Consider the following 19,844-nt stretch of genomic DNA (forward strand, 5'->3'; position numbering starts at 1 on the left):
TGTAGTCTGGCAAAATACTGGGCATCCAAGGCTGGAACCCCTGACCAAGTTTACACCCATCCCATCCCTCAAAAACCCAGACATCTCCAGAAGCAAGGGGTGGGGCTTGGAAAACTAGGGCTGATAACCGTCTCCGGCGGATTTATGATCTTAAATGTCACAACTGTATGGATATCACTAAGAATGGCTTAGTGATGGGATAGGAATTCAGAACTGACAAAATGCATTTGAGAATTTGGCTCTTTTTTAAAAAAGTAATTCTTAGAGGAAATATAAACTGGAAGAAAGAATTCAATAGATAGTCAAAACTGGCAAGAAAAAGAAAAAATGGCATGGCAAGGAATGGAGAAAGGAGAGGAAAAGGCAACCCTAACCCATATCAAGTTACCTGGCCCAGGACCTCGATGCAGGAGGTGAAGAACTGCCTTGTGGGGGGATGGCGCTGCGTTTCATCACACACGAATTCCACCATTGCAAAGAACAGATTGATCCCAGCTCTGTGAATCCCAGGCATTGGCTGAAGCTTATAGATATTTATTAAAGCTCTGTAGAAAAAAGAGAAACTGAAAAACCTACTAGCAAACTATGCAGGAAACCACAATGCTTTTTCAAATGAGTTTTGACTAACGTTTATTCACAGAAGTTGCATTCCATAATGGTACAAGGTTATTAAAGACTGCTCGACAACTCGAGATGAGAATCGCGGGGAAGACCAGCCTGGCTCCATCTACTGGCCAGAGAAGGAACAGGCCCAAGGCACTTGCTGCCCTGCTCCTTACGGGATCGGCTCCAACAGCCTGTTGCCCAGGGATGATGATGATGATGACGACATTTATATCCCGCTCTTCCTCCAAGGAGCCCAGAGTGGTGTACTACAGATTTAGGTTGCTCTTTCACAACAACCCTGTGAAGTAGGCTAGGCTGAGAGAGAAGTGACTGGCCCAGAGTCACCCAGCTAGTATCATGGCTGAATGGGGATTTGAACTCGGGTCTCCCTGGTCCTAGTCCAGCACTCTAACCACTACACCACGCTGGCTTTGGGATGGCAGAGAGAGGGCAAGGAGAAGGCTCTGGCTTCTGCCACTGGCCAGAGGGACAAGAGCACTGCGTAGCTTTTTGTGTTCCTCTGATCTGCTGTAACTACTTCGGGGATCACTAGTTGAATGGCAGGGCAATATTGAATGGCAGTATACAAATGGTTGAATGAATGCCAATATATATACTGACTGAACAGCAATACATCTCTTCAAAATAAATAAATACGCTGGCCGTGATCTAAGGAGCCCCATGTGCAAGCAGAAAGCATTTCTACAGGGAGAGGGAACCAGCTGCATTTTTGAATGTTTGCACAGGATTATTATTGTTGCTATTATTGCATTACTATTTGTATACTGCTTTTCAACAAAAGGTTCACAAAGCAGTTTACACAGCAGAGGGAATGGGAAGATGGTTTCCAGTTTCAAAGGGGTTCACAACCTTCACACACACACACACACACACACACACACACACACACACACACACACACACACCATCAGAAATAGTATCTGGGAAGGATGCTAAGCTGGGGTGAAATGGGGTAGATTGATGATGGTGATGATGATGATGAACCTTATTTGTTAGCCACCCCATAACAAATAGTTATCAGGGCAGCTCACAACATTCATTCATTCATTCGATTTCTATATCGCCCTTCCAAAAATGGCTCAGGGCAGTTTACAACAAACATAACATTAAAACATCCAATAAAAACACATCACACACATCAAATCACAACACACTGGAGTGGGGGGGGGGGATGCAAGACAAAAAACCCCAGTGGCTCTCTCCCTCCTAGGCACAGGAGAGCCACCCCTTTAAAAAGGTACCGCATTGCCCAGTTAGCAAGAGTTCAGACGCTGCTCTGCAGGGCCCACCCCACCCCCAACATCTGGGAGTGGCTTTCGGGGAGCAGCAGAGGAGGGGCAGCGAAGAGTGAAAGGCTGTGAAGGGAAGGAGGACTGGAGACAGAACAGGGAACCTGTGTGACCAATAGTCTGTGAGCCAATCAAGAGCTAAAGCGGAGGCCGTCCCTCTGGAGTGGGTGGGCACTGCTTCTTGGGCCAGGGACACTCACGAGAGATGCCTCTGCCTGTGGCAGCCCCAGCTGCAAATTCCCCTCCCAGACACTGGGCCCAGACTGGCCCTCCATGGCTGCTTCCGACTGTTTTGTCTCTCAAGACAGCGATTCCCAACTCTGGGTCTCCAAATGTGGCTGGACTACCACTCCCATCATTCCCAGCCACATCACCCTTGGCTTTTGGGAGCTGTCATCCACCAACATCCGGGGACCCAGGGTTGGGAACCAAACCTTAAGGGAGTGGCCGACAGGCTCAAAGAGTAGGCGATTTTTTAAATAAAGCCAAGCCATTTCACTGACCGCCATCTGCGCCTAATTCACTAATGGGGCAGGGCAGGAAAAGTCCACTCTCAAATAACTTGAGCAATCAATATCCAATTGCCTTAGATCCAGGCAGGACCAGAAGCGAAAGAAGGTGGTTACCCCTCACTTGTTAGGGCGGACTTTTACCAGGTGTGGCGGGAGGCCAGCGGCCACTTCAGCCCCCCCCGTCCCCCCCCCCCACATCAGCGTCTGACGGCATATGCAGGAAGCAGTTAGCCACGCCCCCCACTTCTGACATCAGGTGTAAGGGTGCGTCTGGGGCACAAGGCGTGGCCCCTGAGGAGCGGTGGCCCGGGTTCTTTGACTCAATGGTGGCTCCGCCCCTGACTTTTACCTTAATGGTAATTTGCATAAGCCCTGCCTTCTGGAGGAAGGGAGAGGAGCAACTCACCTAAGGACACCATTCTCAGCAAGAGGAGAACATTTCCGTGCAAGCAGGTAACTTGTCTACAACCCTTTGGCTCCCTGCCTCCGCCTGACACAGAATGGCATTTCATTTCTAGCCCGGCAAAGAGAGGAGGAACTGGCTTCCAGCTTTATGCCCAAGTTTTCCATGAGGACCCACCAGAGTCCAGCAGATCAGGGAGCCAAGTTCTCACAGTACACAGGAAGCAATGCCCAAACCACTTACGTGATGAAGTTTTCCATGTGGACAGCGGCTTCCACGACACTCAGAGAAGGCGGCTTGGTGGCTTCTGCCTCCAGGTGCTTCACTTCTTTCTCCAAAGCATGGAGCTGCTGGCTGACAGCTTCATTTTTGTGCTTTCCTTCAAACTTAAAAGGAGATCACTCGTTACAACAGCGCCCTCCTTCAAGGTGCCAGTGCATAATCTGAGCAGCTGTTGTAAGACCCAGAACCTCCCTCTGGAATTCTGAGAATATGAACTTTTCATTGATATGGACGAGCAAGGTTCTAGTCCTCACAGATCTAGGGAAGAAAAAGGAAACGGGGGGCACATTTTCCCTGAAATGCTTAGAAATCAGAGGGAGGCCTTCAAACATTAGAGGGGTGGGTGGGATTTCTGTTCCAACCTGGATTGTCACAAGAGCTGCTCCCTGGCAACTTTTACCAGAACTTCCCCGGCACTCCAGAGAAAGAGTAATTTGTTCTTCTCTGTTGGTATAAAGTTTTGGCAGAGTATCCAAGATCTCATTGTTGAAAGCAACTTGCTGGGACTCTCGGAGTGCTGCAGATCTGAAACAAAAGCAACCCTCACAGATACCAACAAGCTTTTAAGTTGCAATTTCCTCAAATTTCAGGCTAACAGGCACTTGTGATTCTTTCAGCCACAGACAGAAAGCACAGGAAGTGGGAGGCGGATGACAGAGGTTGCCGGTTAAGCCTAGAGGTGTGCACGGAACTGCCACATTGCGGTCCGGCACTGGGGTGGGGGGTCGCTTTAAGAGCGGCGGGAGGGTTTACTTACCCCTCCCACTGCTTTCCCGATCTGGTGCCGTAATTAGTAGTGTAATTGGGGCGGCAGGATATCTCCCTGCCACCCCTTCCCCGCTGCGGCTCGCTCGGCAAAGCTCCCAGTAATGCTTTGCATGCACGCACATGGTGCGCGCGCTTCACGTCACTGATGTGCGCCCGCGCGCGCAAAGCATTACTGGGAGCTTTGCCGAGCGAGCCGCAGCGGGGAAGGGGCGGCAGGGAGATATCCTGCCGCCCCAATTACACTACTAATTACGGCGCCAGATCGGGAAAGCGACCCCCCACCCCCAATCCGGACCACCAAGGTCTGGACCGGTCCGGGCCCATCCCTAGTTAAGCCTTGGCTACTGATTTTAGGCTTCGCACAAGTCTGGGTAATGTTATGGTTTATTATTCACTTATATATGCAGCATCACCAAAAGACGTGACGCTTTACAACAGATGAGAGGGGCTCACCATCTAGAAAGAGACCCAAGGGAGACAATGGATAAATAGAGTATGTGGTTATTTCATGTACAGATACTTAAGCTTCATAGACTCTGCCATGGGATTTTGATTGCACAACTGGGGAGTCCTATCCCTGACAGCCCAGGGGGCTTGGGGTGGGACACTAGGAGGAAGCGAAAGGGTATCTGGGAAATGTAGTTTCTCTCGGCACTTTCCCCATTTCCCAGATGCCCTCACACATCTTCCCAGGGGTCCCCCTTTGTTTCCTCCCGGCCAGCATCGGGCACCTCTGGTTCCAATGAAAAGCACCCCCCTCCGTGCCGGAAACAGAAGAGAGGGCTGTGGAGGGAGCGTGTGGCCACCCCCTTAGCACCAGGGGTTGCTACAAATCCCTCAGGAGCCCAAAAACAATTACAGAGAGAACTGCATCTTACTTGGCATGCTGCTGTAGGATGCGGAGGTTGGCACGAGTCAGCTCTTTGGCTTCTCTTTGATTCACCAGGCTGGCAGGAGAAATGTCAGGCACAGGAGCTTTCATTGGCTGGAGGGAAAGAGAGGGCTGGGGTGCATCGTACTTCTTCAAACGGCTGACAATTCTCTTTTTGGCTGAAAGAGAAGGAACACAAAGAATTCATTATCAACCCCCACTTCCTTCGGGAAGGATAACATATTTAGGAAATACTTGCTCCAAGAAACTGCGCAGAACCTTTAAAAACTCCTGCCTTTCCTGGAAGAATTTTTGAATTTCCTGGAGAAATTCTTCCACTACCCCAAATTAAAAACATGACACATTATAATGAGATATATAATTCATACAATCAGCTATATCACCGATTCTCACCCCCACCCTCCGCCACCAAAGTTACTTTCCTGCGCATTAAAAGTTAAAGGTGCACGATCCGCTCTCACTAGAGGCAAAGAATGAGGCTTCATGTAGTGAGTACCCACTAGGGATGTGCACGACCAATTTGGAGGGCCTTTTAAGGGCCTCCAAACCGGTTCAAGCAACTGGCTGTTTGGCCAGTTCGAAAGCAGGGGAGTCGCACTTTAAGGGCAGAGGAGGGTGCACTTACCCCTCCCTCCACTTCCCCTCCACCGGCGCTCCATTTTTCAAGGCTCCTTTGGAGCGGCAGTAGACCCCTCCTTACCCGGAAGTACCAGGCACATGTGCGCGCGAATGTTGGGCAGGCACACGCATGTTGGGCGGGCGCCAAACCTCTCCCATGTCTGAGGTTTCCAAACCAGAAGACTTTTAACCAAGTAGAAGGTAGACGGGTCTATCTTATAGGATCCAGGCATTCCAAAATGGCAGTCCCTTCTTTACTGGAGTCATTTCCCTGGGAAGTGTAAATGCACCCTCAGGGGATTAGCAACACCTTTTCAAATGTGATCCGCACAACTTACCCAACAAAGGGTTAGTGAAGTCAGTCTGTGACAACGCAGCACTTGAGGTGGTGTGTGATTCTACCCGGACTTGAAGCCAAAAGTTTATTGCTTCCTGGAAGTCGTACTGTATGCGTTCAACGTTGACAAATTCTATCCACAAATCCTACAGCGTGACAGAGAATTAACAGCTAGGCACATGTGCAGGAGGGCCTGGCCAGCCCCTTTAATTCCCAGCCCTTTAAGGATAGGGCCATAGCTCAGAGGAAGAGCATCTATTAATTCTAGTAATTAATTCTATTGATCTATTAATTAATCTATTTAATGCTGTTTTGAAATATTCTTTTAAAAAATTTAAATTGTTGTAATGTTTTAAACTTTTTGTTTTAACTAAGGTTTTACTTTCTGTTTTTATTTTGTTTTAAACCACCCAGAGATGTAAGTTTTGGGTGGTATAAAATATGTTAATGAATAAAAAATAAAAAATAAAATCTATTTTGCACGCAAAAAGTCCCTGGTTCAATCTCTGGCATTTCCAAGATAGGGCTGAGAGAGACTCAGCAAGATGGACCAATGACCTGACTCTGTATAGGGCAGCTTCCTATGTTCGTGGGCAAGAGGATAGATTTAAGAATGGCATCAAGCAAAGGGCAAAAAAGGGGAAACCGGGCAATGGAGTTCAGCCTATCTTTATCCAGGGAAGCAAAGCCCATCTCACAGGCGGCTGTGATTTCCAAGAAACCCCACCCACCACCTGGAATGCAATTTGAAGACCCACCCAAAGTGGGGTAAATCTGACAGAAAGCTCCTCCCACTGTGGGCCAGTACCATAACCAGAACAAGGTGGGGTTATTGCACTGGCCCAGCATGTGAAGCTTTCATCCAAAACTAAGCAAGCTTTTCGGGGGATCCACAGATCATATGCAGTACAAATGGAGGGACCCCTCATGCTGGGATGCAGGCAAAATATGCAACCCCTATAATAGAGAAATCACTGGAACATGTGGCATATCTCACAAGGTGGGGGGGGGAGAGTATCTCATGAAGTCACTTTTCTTTATCATTTTAAACATAATGCTCTCGAGGAGTACACACTCTTGGGGGGGCACCTTGGTAATTCTGGTGCCCGGACCGCCCCACAAGTCCCAACTCTGGCACAAGGGCCCCCCCCAAACCTACTCTTGGGGGCCTCCTGCCGCATCGAACCTCCGTTGTTTGTTTGTTTGTTTTTAATTCCAGCCGCCATGTGGCCAAGGGGTGGCACCCGGGGGGGTGAGCCAAGCAGTCCTCCTCCCCCCGACCGGAGCGACGCTGGGCCTGTCCGTTTCGGCCCAGCATCTCTTGCTAACTGTGAGGCGTGCCTCGCAGTTAGCAAGAGGTGCTGGGCCAAATGGACAGGCCTAGCATTGCTCCGGCTGCGGGGGAAGAGAACTGTTCGGCTCACACCCCCATCCCCAGCGGCTGCACAGCGGCTGAAATTTTTTTTAAAAAAGAGGTTCAGTAGGGTGGGCGCTGAGTAGCTGCAGGAGCCCAGCCCCCAGCCCTTTGGAGGCCCTCTCGGACCTTGGAGGCCCCAAAGTCTGGGTGTTCGAGTGCCTCTGAACACACATCTTTCTCCAGCCCCCTGCAGAACTGCCCATTCAGAAAGTGCTCTGGGGACATCCCCCAGGCACATCTTCAAAACGCACTGGCAGAGAAGGACAAGGACTGCTCAGAGGGGGAACGAGAGACAACCTGTATCGAGGCAGAGACATCCCCCTTTCAACAGCAGCTGCACCTTCCCCTGAGCGCAAGACGTTCTCCTTTGAAGGACGCAAGAAACGTTCAAGACGGCTGAGCTCCTGGACCTGTGCCAGGCCAGGTGCACACAGAGCATCTAGACTGAATAGCAACCTCCAGCCTGTGTGGAAGCTTGAGCAGGGAGTGATTTCCCTTTACAGATGACATGAGCCTCTAAAGCAGTGCTCTTCATTGCAAGGCCCGGGAGCCAGAGGTGGTGCCCAGCAACCCTGTGGGTCCCTGACTATTTATTGGGCCTGGGTGGAGCTTTGGCCAAAGCTAAGTACTCTGCAGAGTCCCTCTAGCAGCATGCAGAGACAACCATTCCCAGCATGAGAGGGGGCTCCTTGAAGGAAATGGAGCCCTCTTGGGCCCCTGTCCCATCTTGAAAGGGGTCCAGAGAGCAGCCCTTCCCAGCACTTTCCCCATAGAGCTCTGTCGTTTCTTAAAGGGCCCTCCCAGCTCTGAAAGAAGTGCAGCACTGCGCAGAGGTCAGCACAGGGGGAAATGGCTCTCACCCTGAAGACTGTTTGCCAGAGTGGGCCCACAGGAACAATGGTGAAGAACAGTGTGTCAGTTGAAATACAAATGCTCTAAAGTGTTGGGAGTGGGGGCCCGGGGGAAGAGGAATGACAAGCCACTTCTAATGGTCAGTCCACGGTCCTTGACCGGCAAGGTCGATTTTACCTGCTGATTCTGCATGATCTTGGCAAGCCTGTGGGCATCGTATTGCTTCGGTAAGGAGGGAAGATACGTGTCCCCTTTCTGGAAGCTCTCTTCTTCCAACCACAACATGCACACGTTGAAAAACCTTGAAGTAGTAGCAAGGAAACAAACAATTGCATGCAGGACCTCATGGGCTCTCCTTCACTGTACGTGCATATCCGCCTGGTTTGAAGAGCATCACCACACCCTGAAGGAGGATTTACCAGGGATGGATGAACTGTGGCTTGAGTAGGTAAGGAACCAGAAGGCTCAAACTGGAAATCTAGCATCACAGCTAGCCAGGTGCCTTACTCTGTGCCAGCAGCATGACTTACAGGTAGAGGAAACTGCTGGCCTCCTCTTTACTGCTCTACAGCACCACCCTGACAATGACTGGAATGTGTATTGCAGTTTGTCAGACCACTATATCAGGTGACTTGCAGATTCAATAGTGATCCTGTTGGATCTATCAAACTGCTACTTGCTCCACAGCAACTCATCAGTCAGAGCAATTACTCTGAAGATTGCTGGAGTCTCTCCTGATAAGAACAGCCCTGCTGGATCAGGCCCAAGGAGGCCCATCCAGTCCAGCATCCTGTTTCGCACAGTGGCCCACCAGATGCCGCTGGAAGCCACAGACAGGAGTTGAGGGCAGGCCCTCTCTCCTGCTGTTACTCCCCTGCAACTGTACTCAGAGGCATCCTGTCTTGGAGGCTGGAGGTGGCCTATAACCCTCAAACTAGCAGCTGCTGATAGACCTCTCCTCCATGAAATTATCCAAACCCCTCGTAAAGCCATCTTGTGGCAGAGAATTCCACAAGTGGGTTATGCGCTGTGTGGAAAAAATACTTCCGTTTTCTGGGCCTAAATTTCCCGGCAATCAAGGTTCTAGTGTTATGTGTGAGAGAGAAGAATTTCTCTCTATCCACTTTCTCCATTCCATGCATGACTGTATAGATTTTATGAGCCCCACCACCCTGAATTGCCAACTTAACTGCTAGTTATATCCAGCTCTCTCTGAAGGATGGCTGGATATAAGCTTGAAACAAGTGACTGGGTGACTGTCACATTCACAGGATGACTGTCAGCTCCTGACCAACAACCCACCCCAGCCTCCCCACTGATCCATTTCCCACCCCACCCTAGAGCGTGCCACAAGCAGAAAGGGACGGTGCAGGAACCACAGAAAGGCTCCTGCAGAGATATAGAATCCGTCTTGGCAACCCACATTTGCAAAGATGTTGAGGGAAACAGCTTCGCCAGATTCTGCTCAGGGCAGGCCTTCTGATGGCTATTCATTACCTGACAAGCTCCTTGTGCAGTTCAGGGGAGGTCAGGTAATCCGGCTTGCTGCTGCCTTTCTCCGCTGCGCTTTCGTTGCCATCCACTGGGCTCTCCAGCCTGAGCGCTTTGCTAGCAGAGTGGTGGAAATCTGCCACCTCTATCAGGCGCTGCTTCAGATCATTTAACAGGCCAAGCTGGGAGGGACTCTGGAAGAACCTTTTCCCAATGCAGCCATCTACGGGTAACCTTAAAAGCAGAAAAACAGGTTGCTTACCTGTAACTTATGATCTGGATGTGATCCGTTGTATTCATAAGAACTGGGTTTCTGCGCCTGCGCAGGGACCTCCCGGGCTGACTAGCTAGCTCCTCTTTGCGCCCCGCCCGTCTGCACGTGCCTTGCAGCTTCCGTTAGAATCGACGGTTGGGGCGCCTCTCCTTCAGATTTCTCGCAGACCGCCATATAAATGACGATCCGCACACCAGCATCCACTAGTCCAGGCATTCTGCAGCGGGGCCGGCTGGGAGGGACTTATGAATACAACGGATCACATCCAGATCATAAGTTACAGGTAAGCAACCTGTTTATCTGGATTGTGATCCATTGTATCCATAAGAACTGGGTGTTTAGCAAGCTACCCCATAAGGAGGCGGGTGCAGATGACCCCCAGCTATGCCAACACACGTTTCAACACTGATCTTCCAAAATTCGCCTCCCTAGCCATCCGCAGATCCAAAGCATAATGCTTCACGAATGGTAGATGCGATGACCATGTCGCCGCCAGGCAGACATCTGCCATTTTAATGCCTGACAGATGTGCCGCAGACGTTGCGTAGGCCCTAGTAGAGTGAGCCCTAACCGTCTTTGGCGGTGTTATCTTCTGGCTTTTATAGGCGAGGAAAATCAGTTCCACTAGCCAGTGAGCAAGTCTCTGGCGAGAGATTGGACGGCCCTTGCTACGCCCCCGGAAGGAGAGAAAAAGCTTTTTACTCTTCCTAAAGTCATGAGTTCTCTCCAAATAGTATAGGAGTGATCTACGCACGTCCAACGTGTGGAGGGCCTTCTCTAAGTCCGTCTCCGGACTACTGAAAAAAGTTGGTAGCACTATGTCTTGATTTAAGTGGAAATCTGTTACCACCTTCGGCAGGAATCTCGGATCGAGACGCATCACAACCTTGTGTGGATAGAATTGAGTGTAGGGTCTATCCATCCGCAGGGCCGTCATCTCGCTCACTCTCTTAGCCGATGTAATGGCTACCAAGAATGCCACCTTCAAAGTCAGAAACTTCAGTGGAACAGTCGCCAGTGGCTCAAAAGGTGCCTCCGTTAGGGCAGAGAGTACTAAAGACAGACTCCATTGCTCCATTGGGCTGCGCACAGGCGGGTAAAGGTTATTAACACCTTTCAGGAAACGTTTACATTCCGGGTGGGAGAAAACCGTGGACCCATCCCATCCCCTGTGCTTTGACGAGATTGCAGCCAAATGCAGCTTAATGGAGACATTCGCCAATCCACTCAGTTTGAGCGATGTCAGGTAACGTAGCACATCCCGAGGGGTCGCACGCAATGGCGTGACACTCTTCCCCCTCATATAACTCTTGAAGCGGTTCCACTTGCAGGCATAACTGCGTCTTGTCGACGCACGCCTACTGTTTAGTAAGATGTTGTTTAATAGTTGATTCTCCAAGCGGTCAGCTTGAGAGAGTGCACATCGGGGTGTAACACCTTTCCGTGTTCTCTTTGCAACAGGTTTGGAGCCTTGGGGAACTTGTGGAACACTGAATGAGACATTCCCAGAAGTGTGGCAAACCACGGCTGGCGCGGCCACCATGGGGCCAGAAGTATGCATTTCGTTTGGTCCCGCAATATCTGCGCAACCACACGGCCCATTAACGGCAGCGGGGGAAAAAGATATAACAGCCCCGTCTTCCAGGCCCGTTGAAAAGCATCCCCCAGGGATCCTTGGCCTATGCCCGCACGCGAACAATAATTGACACACTTTTTGTTGGCAACCGTGGCAAATAAGTCTATCGATGGGACCCCCCAGATCTCGAACACCCTGTCGAGATACATCGGGTTGATTTCCCACTCGTGTCTTTGGTTGAAACTGATGTCCCTGCTGAGCCTGTCGGCCAAGCAGTTGTCTACACCCTTTATATGTATTGCTACCGGGTGAATTGAATGTTGAATGCACCAGTCCCATATTTTTTTCGCAAGTAGGCAAAGAGACAGTGACACTGTCCCCCCTTGATGGTTGAGGTAGGCAATCGCCGTCGTGTTGTCTAACTCCAGCTGTACTGACCGTCCCCTTATCATAGGTTCGAATGCCCTTAGGCCCTGGAACACAGCCAATAGCTCCAAGTAATTTATATGCTGAAGTCTCTGCAACTGGGTCCATGTCCCCTGCACGCATACGCTGGCGCAATGCGCACCCCAGCCCGCCATCGAGGCATCTGTCGTTATCCGGGAGGTGGGCTCCTTGGACACAAACTCGACTCCTTTGCCCAAATTGCCCATGTCTAGCCACCACCCCAGGCTGGCGAGGACATGTTGTGGTAACGTCAAGTGCATATTCTGGCCATCCACATTGGGTCGGAAGTTGTGGAGAAACCAATGCTGCAATGTGCGCATACGGAGGCGCGTGTGTGACACCGTTGCGGTGCATGATGCCATCAAACCCAACATCCGCTGGATTCGAACCGCTGGCTGCCGTGGAGTCCTCTGAAAGTGACGTATGAGTTCGTGCATTTGGGTAATTCTTTCCGTAGGTAAGAACGCCCTGGCCAATTTCAAGTCCAGCACCGCTCCGATGAAGCTCACTCGAGTCATGGGTTCGAGTCTCGACTTCTTCCAATTCACATTGATGCCGAGGCACTCCAACAAGGCTAGCAGCATCTGCACTTGGCGGGTAAGTAAACTCCTGTCGTGGCTCACCACGAGCCAATCGTCTAAATACGGATACAGCCTCAAGCCCTGAGTTCGTAGGTGGGCTACAACCACCGCCATCACCTTTGTGAACACTCTGGGCGCAGTAGAAAGTCCAAATGGAAGCACCACATATTGATAGATCTGTGCCCCTACTGTAAACCAGAGGAACTTGCGGTGACTCTCCTGTATCCCGATATGAAAATAAGCGTCCTTGAGATCCAGAGTAACTGCCCACTGTTCGTTCACCAGCAGAGGCAGAATTCCCTGCAGCGTCACCATTCTGAATTTCCTGGTCCGAATGAAGAGGTTGAGCCCCCTCAGGTCCATTACGGCTCTTATTCCACCGTCTCTCTTTGGTATCTGAAAATACCGGGAATAGTAGCCGGTCAGTCTGTTCGCCCATTGCACCCGCGTGATCGCCTGTTTCTCCAGCAGCACCTTGACCTCCTCCCGCAACACCTCCGTGGCCGGCGTATAGACCAGTCCAGAGAAGGGAGGCCTTGTCTCGAACTCCAACGCATATCCAGTCTGCACTATTCTCAGTACCCACCGGTCGGATGTTATGTTGTGCCATGCTGGCGCACGGCTTGCCAGCTTCATGTTGATCCTGGCAACTACAGGGCCGATGTAGTGGGTCCTGGATTGTAGCGTTGGACTTAATTGGCTGCTGCAAAACTGATGCAGTGGACGAACAGTCCCGTCAAAAGCTCTTGCTGGAAGCGTCCTTGTCGCCTTGACGAGCTGTTTTTCCTTTTTGTTTTTGGTTAAAGCCCTTACCGCATTGGTAAGGTCTGAATTGTTTTCGGTATTCTTTGCGGTCCCGATACCGATCACTCTTTCTCTGATAATAAGTGCGGCTCCTTGCAGTTGAGCTGGAACCGCTCGAAGGCACCATAAAGGTGCGGGCAGTGAATTTAGATTTCTTCAACGTCTCCATTGACGTGTCCGTGTCCTCATGGAATAAACCTTTGCCGTCAAATGGCAAGGACTCGACTTTCTCCTTCATGTCTGTCTGCAGGGTTGCTGAGCGAAGCCACGCATGCCTGCGCAAGCTCACTGCCGTCACCATTGCTCTCGATTCCGTCTCCGACAAGTGTTTGAATGCGCTCAGTTGTTGGCGCGTTATTGCCGTTGTTCTTTCGTACACATCATTAAATCTCCATTGGAAGTCCTCCGGAGACAAAGAGGATGAATCCTGTAAGAGCGCATCCCAAAGTAAATGGTTATAGCGTGCCATACACGCCGCATAATTAGCAATACGAATTGCTAAACTGGAGGTGCTATAGATCTTTCGACCCATAACGTCCATTTTCCTCCCCTCTTTGTCAGCAGGCGTGGAATGACGGTGTCCACTCTTGGTGGATGAAGCGCAACTGACAACCAAGGAGTTCGGTATAGGATGACGTAACAGGTAAGAGTTCTCTCCTTCAGTCACCCTATACAAATTCTCAATGCGCTTGGAAGTCGGAGCCCCGACCCCCACTGAGTCCCATGCCACCTTCGCAGCCTTGTCTATCCCAGGAATCATGGTGAGGGCAACAGGATGCGAAGTCTTAGACCGCTTCATCATATTATAGACCGGGTCAGCAACGTCCGCATCCGGAGAGCTTACGTCCATGCCCAGGGCTTCAGCGATGTCCCTTATGAGGATATGGTAAGCTTTCAATTCCTCAGTTGGCGAGGTGGATAGCTTTGGTGGCACATCCGAAGGGGGGTCCGACCTACGACTGATATCATCTCTGTCAGAGGCCGGTCCCGACTCATCGTCCTCACTGTCATCAGAGGGTGAAGATGATGGTTCAGAAGGAGGAGGTGTTGCTTTCCTCTTTCTTTTCCCAGCAGGTTTTTCTGGCATCCTCGTCTGGACCACAGGTAACTGTGAATTCTCTGGAAGGTAGGTTTGAACTTGCACCAATGGTGTTTGTATAGGCAAGTTCACAGACGGCCCCTGATGGTCTGCATGCTCTGACTGCAGCAGCGGCTGAGCAAGTTGTCCAGCCTGCACAAAATTCCGCAGCCCTTGCACTGGTTGTATTTCTACCTGTGCCGCTTTCCAACGCAAGAACTCTGCATAATCATCCGGCACACCATGGCGGAAACCGCAGGAATGAGTTGGCTGCAGCATCGTAGAGCACCCGACATCGGTTCTTGGATCCTGGACCACTGCTGGTGTCAGTGAGGCAACATGAGGCAGATCAGCCAGCTCTCCACCTCCAGGACCCTCGTCTAAGCCTGTCGACAGGAAGCCGCGAAACGTCGCACCCGAGGGGGTACTCGAACTCGACTCCAGCAGTTCTCTAAGTCCGTCCCCGTGTGTAGCCAGACTTGGAGTCCTCGGCGTCGAGGGGGACTGTGCCGGCGTCAATGCCGGTGACAAAAGATGAGGAATCCTCCTCAATGTCGAAGTCGTCAACACCGACGAAGGAGCAGTGTTCACATTTCATATCTGCTCCAGCACCGTGGACGCCGACGGAGGAATGGCATACACCGCCTGGGCAGTTATGGGAGGCTCCGTTGCCGAGACTTGCAAATGCCTCGACGTCGAAGTCGATGTCGATTCCAATGTCGACGCCTGTCCCAGACTGCCTTGGTCCAATCTCGATGTCGGCGCTGGTGTCGACGTCGAGACTAAAGTCGATGTCGAAGCCGAAACCATCCTGACCGTCGATACCGGAGGTGTCGACGTCGAGGCTGTAGGGGACTCAGCCGAGTCCACGTCGTAAATCTGTGCTGCCGTCGGTGAGGGAGTTCGATGTCGAGACTCCTCACGATGGCGACTTTCCCTCTCAGAAGCATGACGATCTCTATCCTTATGCTTCCGTTTTTTGGAAACCTCCTTTGGTTTCTTAAACAGAGTGTCAACAGTGGTTTTAGACTGCTTATCAGCAGACCCACTGGAACCCAATCCCGGGGAGCTTGACGCACCGCACTCCTTCGACATCGAAGCTCCCGATGTCGATCCGAAACTCATCGACGCCGACGGACGAGGAGTTGGCGGCCGAAGTGCCTCCTCGTATAACGCAGCTCGAAGCCTGAGAGTTCTATTTTGTCTAGTTTGTTTTGAAAACGAGCAGCATATCTTACACGCCGCCGTGTTATGATTCTCTCCTAGGCACATCAAACAGGCGTCGTGATAATCAGTCGAAGGCAACTTTGCTCAACACTTTTCACACCGTTTGAATGTCTTCTTAGCTTCCATTGTCCAAATGCCGTTCCGAGTCAAATTCAGTAAACAATCTTAGGAACAAACAAAGCAGAGTCCGTAATCAAGTCCGTTCGCCGTTCCGAGTCAAAACCGTCCTGTACAAACTTCGAAGTTAGAATCAGAGTCCCAAATCAAGTCCGTTGTTCGTTCTGAAGTCAAACCAATTAATCCGCTCAGTAGAGAATAGTCAAACAGTCCGAAGTCAACGTTTTTGATAATAATTGAGGAGCAACAGCCAAGAGGTGTAAGCGCTTTGGCGGTCAAGAGAAAACTGAAGGAGAGGCGCCCCAACCGTCGATTCTAACGGAAGCTGCAAGGCACGTGCAGACGGGCGGGGCGCAAAGAGGAGCTAGCTAGTCAGCCCGGGAGGTCCCTGCGCAGGCGCAGAAACCCAGTTCTTATGGATACAATGGATCACAATCCAGATCCCTCGTTAATTATCACCAATGAAAGTGGTGTCACTTTAGGAGAGGCTGCTAAAAACTAACATGGCTGTTTGTGTGTGCGTGCGTGCGTGCATGCATTTTAGAAAGCACATAGGACACTGCCTTATACCTAGTCAGATCACTGGTCCATCGAACTCAGTATTGTCTACACTGACTGGCAGCAGCTCTTCAAGGTTTCAGGCAGGAGTCTCTCCCAGCCCTACCTGGAGATGCTGCCAGGGATGGAACCCAGGTCCTCCTGCATGCAAAGCAGATGCTCTACCCCTGAGCTATGGCCCATCCCCTAAGGGGAGTATCTCACCGCACTCCCATGTATTCACCCATCCAAAGGTAAACCAAGGCAGACCCTGCTTAGCAAAGGGGACAATTCATGCTCTCTACCACAAGACCAAAATATTCAGTGGCAATCCTGAATTCATTTTATTGAGAATAATGCATCAAGTGTTCCTCCTGTGCCAGTGAAATGAGTGGGATTATGAACTATCCCTACGCTCTAGTAAGGATCAGCAGCTTACTTCTGCGAGGAATATTTATACAGGTGGCCCTCTATTCGTGGGGGTTTGCTCTTGCCTATAACTGCAAGCACAGAAAGTGTGAATGAAGAAACCTTACCTCCACGAGTAGCTTGTGGTTAGGTTCCTAACCACACATAAAAAAGCCAAACATGGGGGAAGTGGGGGGAAATAAGAGTAAAAATGCACAGCACCTTGTTCTCCAGAGCTCCAGAAATGCCTCCAAAACCCCCTCAAATGAGCCAATTTTTTTTTGCAAACATTCACCCCAAAAACCTTTTTTTTTAAGGAAGAGCCTCAAAATGGCTCTGTGCTGTAAAATGGCAACTGGAAGTTACCCCAGACGTCATTTCCGGATCATTTGCGGCCGCTCAGCAACCGTGAATAGTCTCCAAGACCTGTCCACAGATACTGTTTTTCAACCAAAGTGTCCAAAGCAGCTTACATTGGGGAGAACAGTAAGTAAGCTAGTGGCCTGACCCCAAAGGGCTCACAATCTAAATAGAAACATGAGGTGAACACCAGCAGCAACCACTGGAGGGATGCTGGGCTGGGCTGGGTAGGGACAGGGGCTCTCTCCTTGACTACATATAAAAGAACCCACACTTTTAAAGGTGCCTCTTTACTTAGTTAGGAGGAGTAGCCTCTGTCTGGTTCTCTCTTGTACCACAGCTTAGAGTATGGCAGGAACAGCTTTCAGGGTCTCCAAATGCTCCTTATTGTATCCGAACCTCAGCGCAAACGAAATGTCCCAAGTCCAACCCTAGTTTCCCCTTTTACCAAGGATCCTAGCAAACAGGGTTACTGCTGCCAGCCGGAGCAGGTAATTCTGGGCTAGACGGACCAATGGCCTGACTCAGTAAATAGCAGCTTCATTTGTACATTTGGTATGGTGCTTCAAAGTCCGGGTTTGGGCAAAAGTGCCTAATGAAGAACCCCTCCGCATGCCCTCCTCAACTCATGGAGAACTTTCTGTCTCATCAAGGGTCTCTGAGCTGTCAACAGCTCATCCCTAATGCAAAAACTTAGGCATCTGCATAAAAAAGCTTCCAGAGTTTAACTCACCCATATTGTGGCCCTGGACGATGAAGGTAAAGGAGGAAGAATTTCTGCCAGATGAGTGGAAGGAGGGGGTGATCTGCAGGAGTAGCCAGGGCTTGATGAGCCCAACGATAAATAAGCAAGCGCTGAAGAGAAGGCACAATGGGCAGCTTCAGCTGGGCCTGGGCCTTCTGTAAACCGAAGGAAAAACTCATGTTTTGGTGTCATTACAGGTTGCACAGTGGACTCCGCTTCTGCTTCAATTGAAACAATTTTTTTAAAAGACGACAACAACAACCAGATTCACCATGAGTGGATTTAGTTCTTTACCTTTAGAGCCTGATCAGGAGTTAAAGAGTTAGTGACTAACTCTCTTTCCACAACTCTACGGAGCTGGGAATCTTCTTCAAAGATGGACTCCATGTTCAGGATGGTCCATGCAAACCAAACCTGTAAGCGATACAGCAGAGTCGACTAACAACGAAGAGGGCCTGGTGTTTCCCAAGCTTCTCCTCCTGCAAACAGAGGGCCCAGACAGAGCCCTGCTGGGCCAGGTCTCGAATAGTCCAGCCAGTCCAGCACCCCACCTCCCCTCAGGGGCCAAGCAGATGCCTCGGGAAAGCCCAACCCAGAGCGTGGAGGCAACTGTCTTCCCCCACTGTTTGCCACCACCCAGCAACCCGTACTCAAGGACTGAAAGAAACCCTTTCTAAGAGCAAAACCTCAGAGGCTGTTTCCATGGGCGGCCCTCGCATGAGGCAAGGGGAGGTGGTATCCTCAAGCGGTGGATTTGGGGGGGTGCCGGTAGGGCGGCAAGATGTCCCCAACCTCACCTGCCTCTCACGACCACTGGAGCAGCTCTTTGCCCACCAGTGGCAGTCACCACTCAGTCAAGAGCCACACTGAGATAGTTCTCTGCCGGTGCCGCCTCTTTCTTCTGCCCAGAGACCTCCCTTGTACTGTGCTAGTAATGAAAAGTGGCAGGAAGTAGAAAAGGAGCATCTCCTGTATTGATTGCCTTTTCCTCATTTCTTCTTATATCTCTTCCTTCAGTTCATTAGCAGCCCAGCATGAGGCAGGCAAGAGGGTGCATGTCAAGCAGTGTTCTCTCTAAGGCGTGTGCGTGTGCGCACTCACAAGTTTTTTGATGTCCACTCAGTTAATTTTAGATCCCGCTCAGGCTGAATCAAGAAGGCCCCATTCCAAATGCACATGCACACAGACTGCCTTGATACTGCCACGCAGAACAAAACTCATTCCACACACAGATGAAAAAAATTAGAGAGAACACTGATGCCAAGACAAGAAGCGGAGGTGAAGGCAGGTGTTCACAAATGTCTCTCTACTACTATGAATATCTGATATACCAATTTTCAACTAAACTTCTCAAAGTGGCTTACATAGAAAATAAATGAATAAATATGGCTCCCTGTCCCCGAAGGTTAAATAAACAAATACATAAATAAAGATGGCTCCCTGTCCCCAATCTAAAAAAGGAAACAAAGTATGCAACCACAACAGCCACTAGAGGGATGCTGTGCTTGGGTTGTACAGGGCCACATCTCTACTGCAAATGTCTAGGGAAGCAGCAGCTATTGCCACTGTCAACAGTAAAGGAGGAACATGGGGAGAAGTTGGCATTTGGCAGCCTGCCTTGAGCGCACCAGGGTCTTGGGCCATCACTGATGGTTTCATGTATGGTACTTCCACAAATTGCTTATTGGTAGGAAAGTGCCGAAATGTGATTCAGAAGCCGAATCACGGGGGAACCTCCCTTTTAAAATGAGGACTCGCCCAGCCCCTTGAAAGAAGAGGAGAGCACATCCATACCTGCTCTTCCTCCAATTGCCATCACCATACTCCCGGTGCTCCCCGCCCCAGGATTAACTGCACGCTGGCGGGGTGTCTCCCAGCTACCCCTGTGCCCGACGCTGGCACACACAAGGTCTCCAGGCACCTGATGCCGGCATGCACATGGTCTCTGTGCATGTGCAGAGACCATTTCTTTAGAGTCAGCAGACCACACAAATGGCCAGCGAGCGTGCACAGAGACCATGTGTGCGCTGGTGTTGGGTGCAGGGGCAGCTGGGAGATCCCCCACCGGTGTGCCGTTAATCCTGAGGGGGATGCCGGGAGTATGGCGATATGGAGGAGCAGGTATGGGCCTGCTCTCCTCCGCTTTAAAGGGACTGGGGAAGCCCTTGTTTTCAAAAGGAGGTGCCCCGTGATTCAGCCTCC

General features: G+C 50.6%; 1 protein-coding gene across 2 annotated transcripts in view; it reads right to left on the reverse strand.

Annotated features, from left to right (window-relative positions):
- EPG5 (ectopic P-granules 5 autophagy tethering factor) overlaps window positions 1-19,844 on the reverse strand; it is an 87,597-nt gene that overhangs the window by 25,959 nt on the left and 41,794 nt on the right. For both annotated transcript variants that reach the window (XM_053297497.1, XM_053297496.1), the window contains exons 21-29: window positions 17,937-18,056; window positions 17,631-17,797; window positions 9,495-9,722; window positions 8,175-8,298; window positions 5,730-5,874; window positions 4,760-4,931; window positions 3,476-3,638; window positions 3,075-3,217; window positions 389-545 (exon numbers count right to left, since the gene is read on the reverse strand). In XM_053297497.1, coding sequence (XP_053153472.1) covers window positions 389-545; window positions 3,075-3,217; window positions 3,476-3,638; window positions 4,760-4,931; window positions 5,730-5,874; window positions 8,175-8,298; window positions 9,495-9,722; window positions 17,631-17,797; window positions 17,937-18,056 — 1,419 coding nt within the window. The remainder of the gene's footprint in view (window positions 1-388; window positions 546-3,074; window positions 3,218-3,475; window positions 3,639-4,759; window positions 4,932-5,729; window positions 5,875-8,174; window positions 8,299-9,494; window positions 9,723-17,630; window positions 17,798-17,936; window positions 18,057-19,844) is intronic.

Source organism: Hemicordylus capensis, chromosome 2, assembly GCF_027244095.1.
Source record: "Hemicordylus capensis ecotype Gifberg chromosome 2, rHemCap1.1.pri, whole genome shotgun sequence".
In the NCBI taxonomy this organism is placed as follows: Eukaryota; Metazoa; Chordata; class Lepidosauria; order Squamata; family Cordylidae; genus Hemicordylus; species Hemicordylus capensis.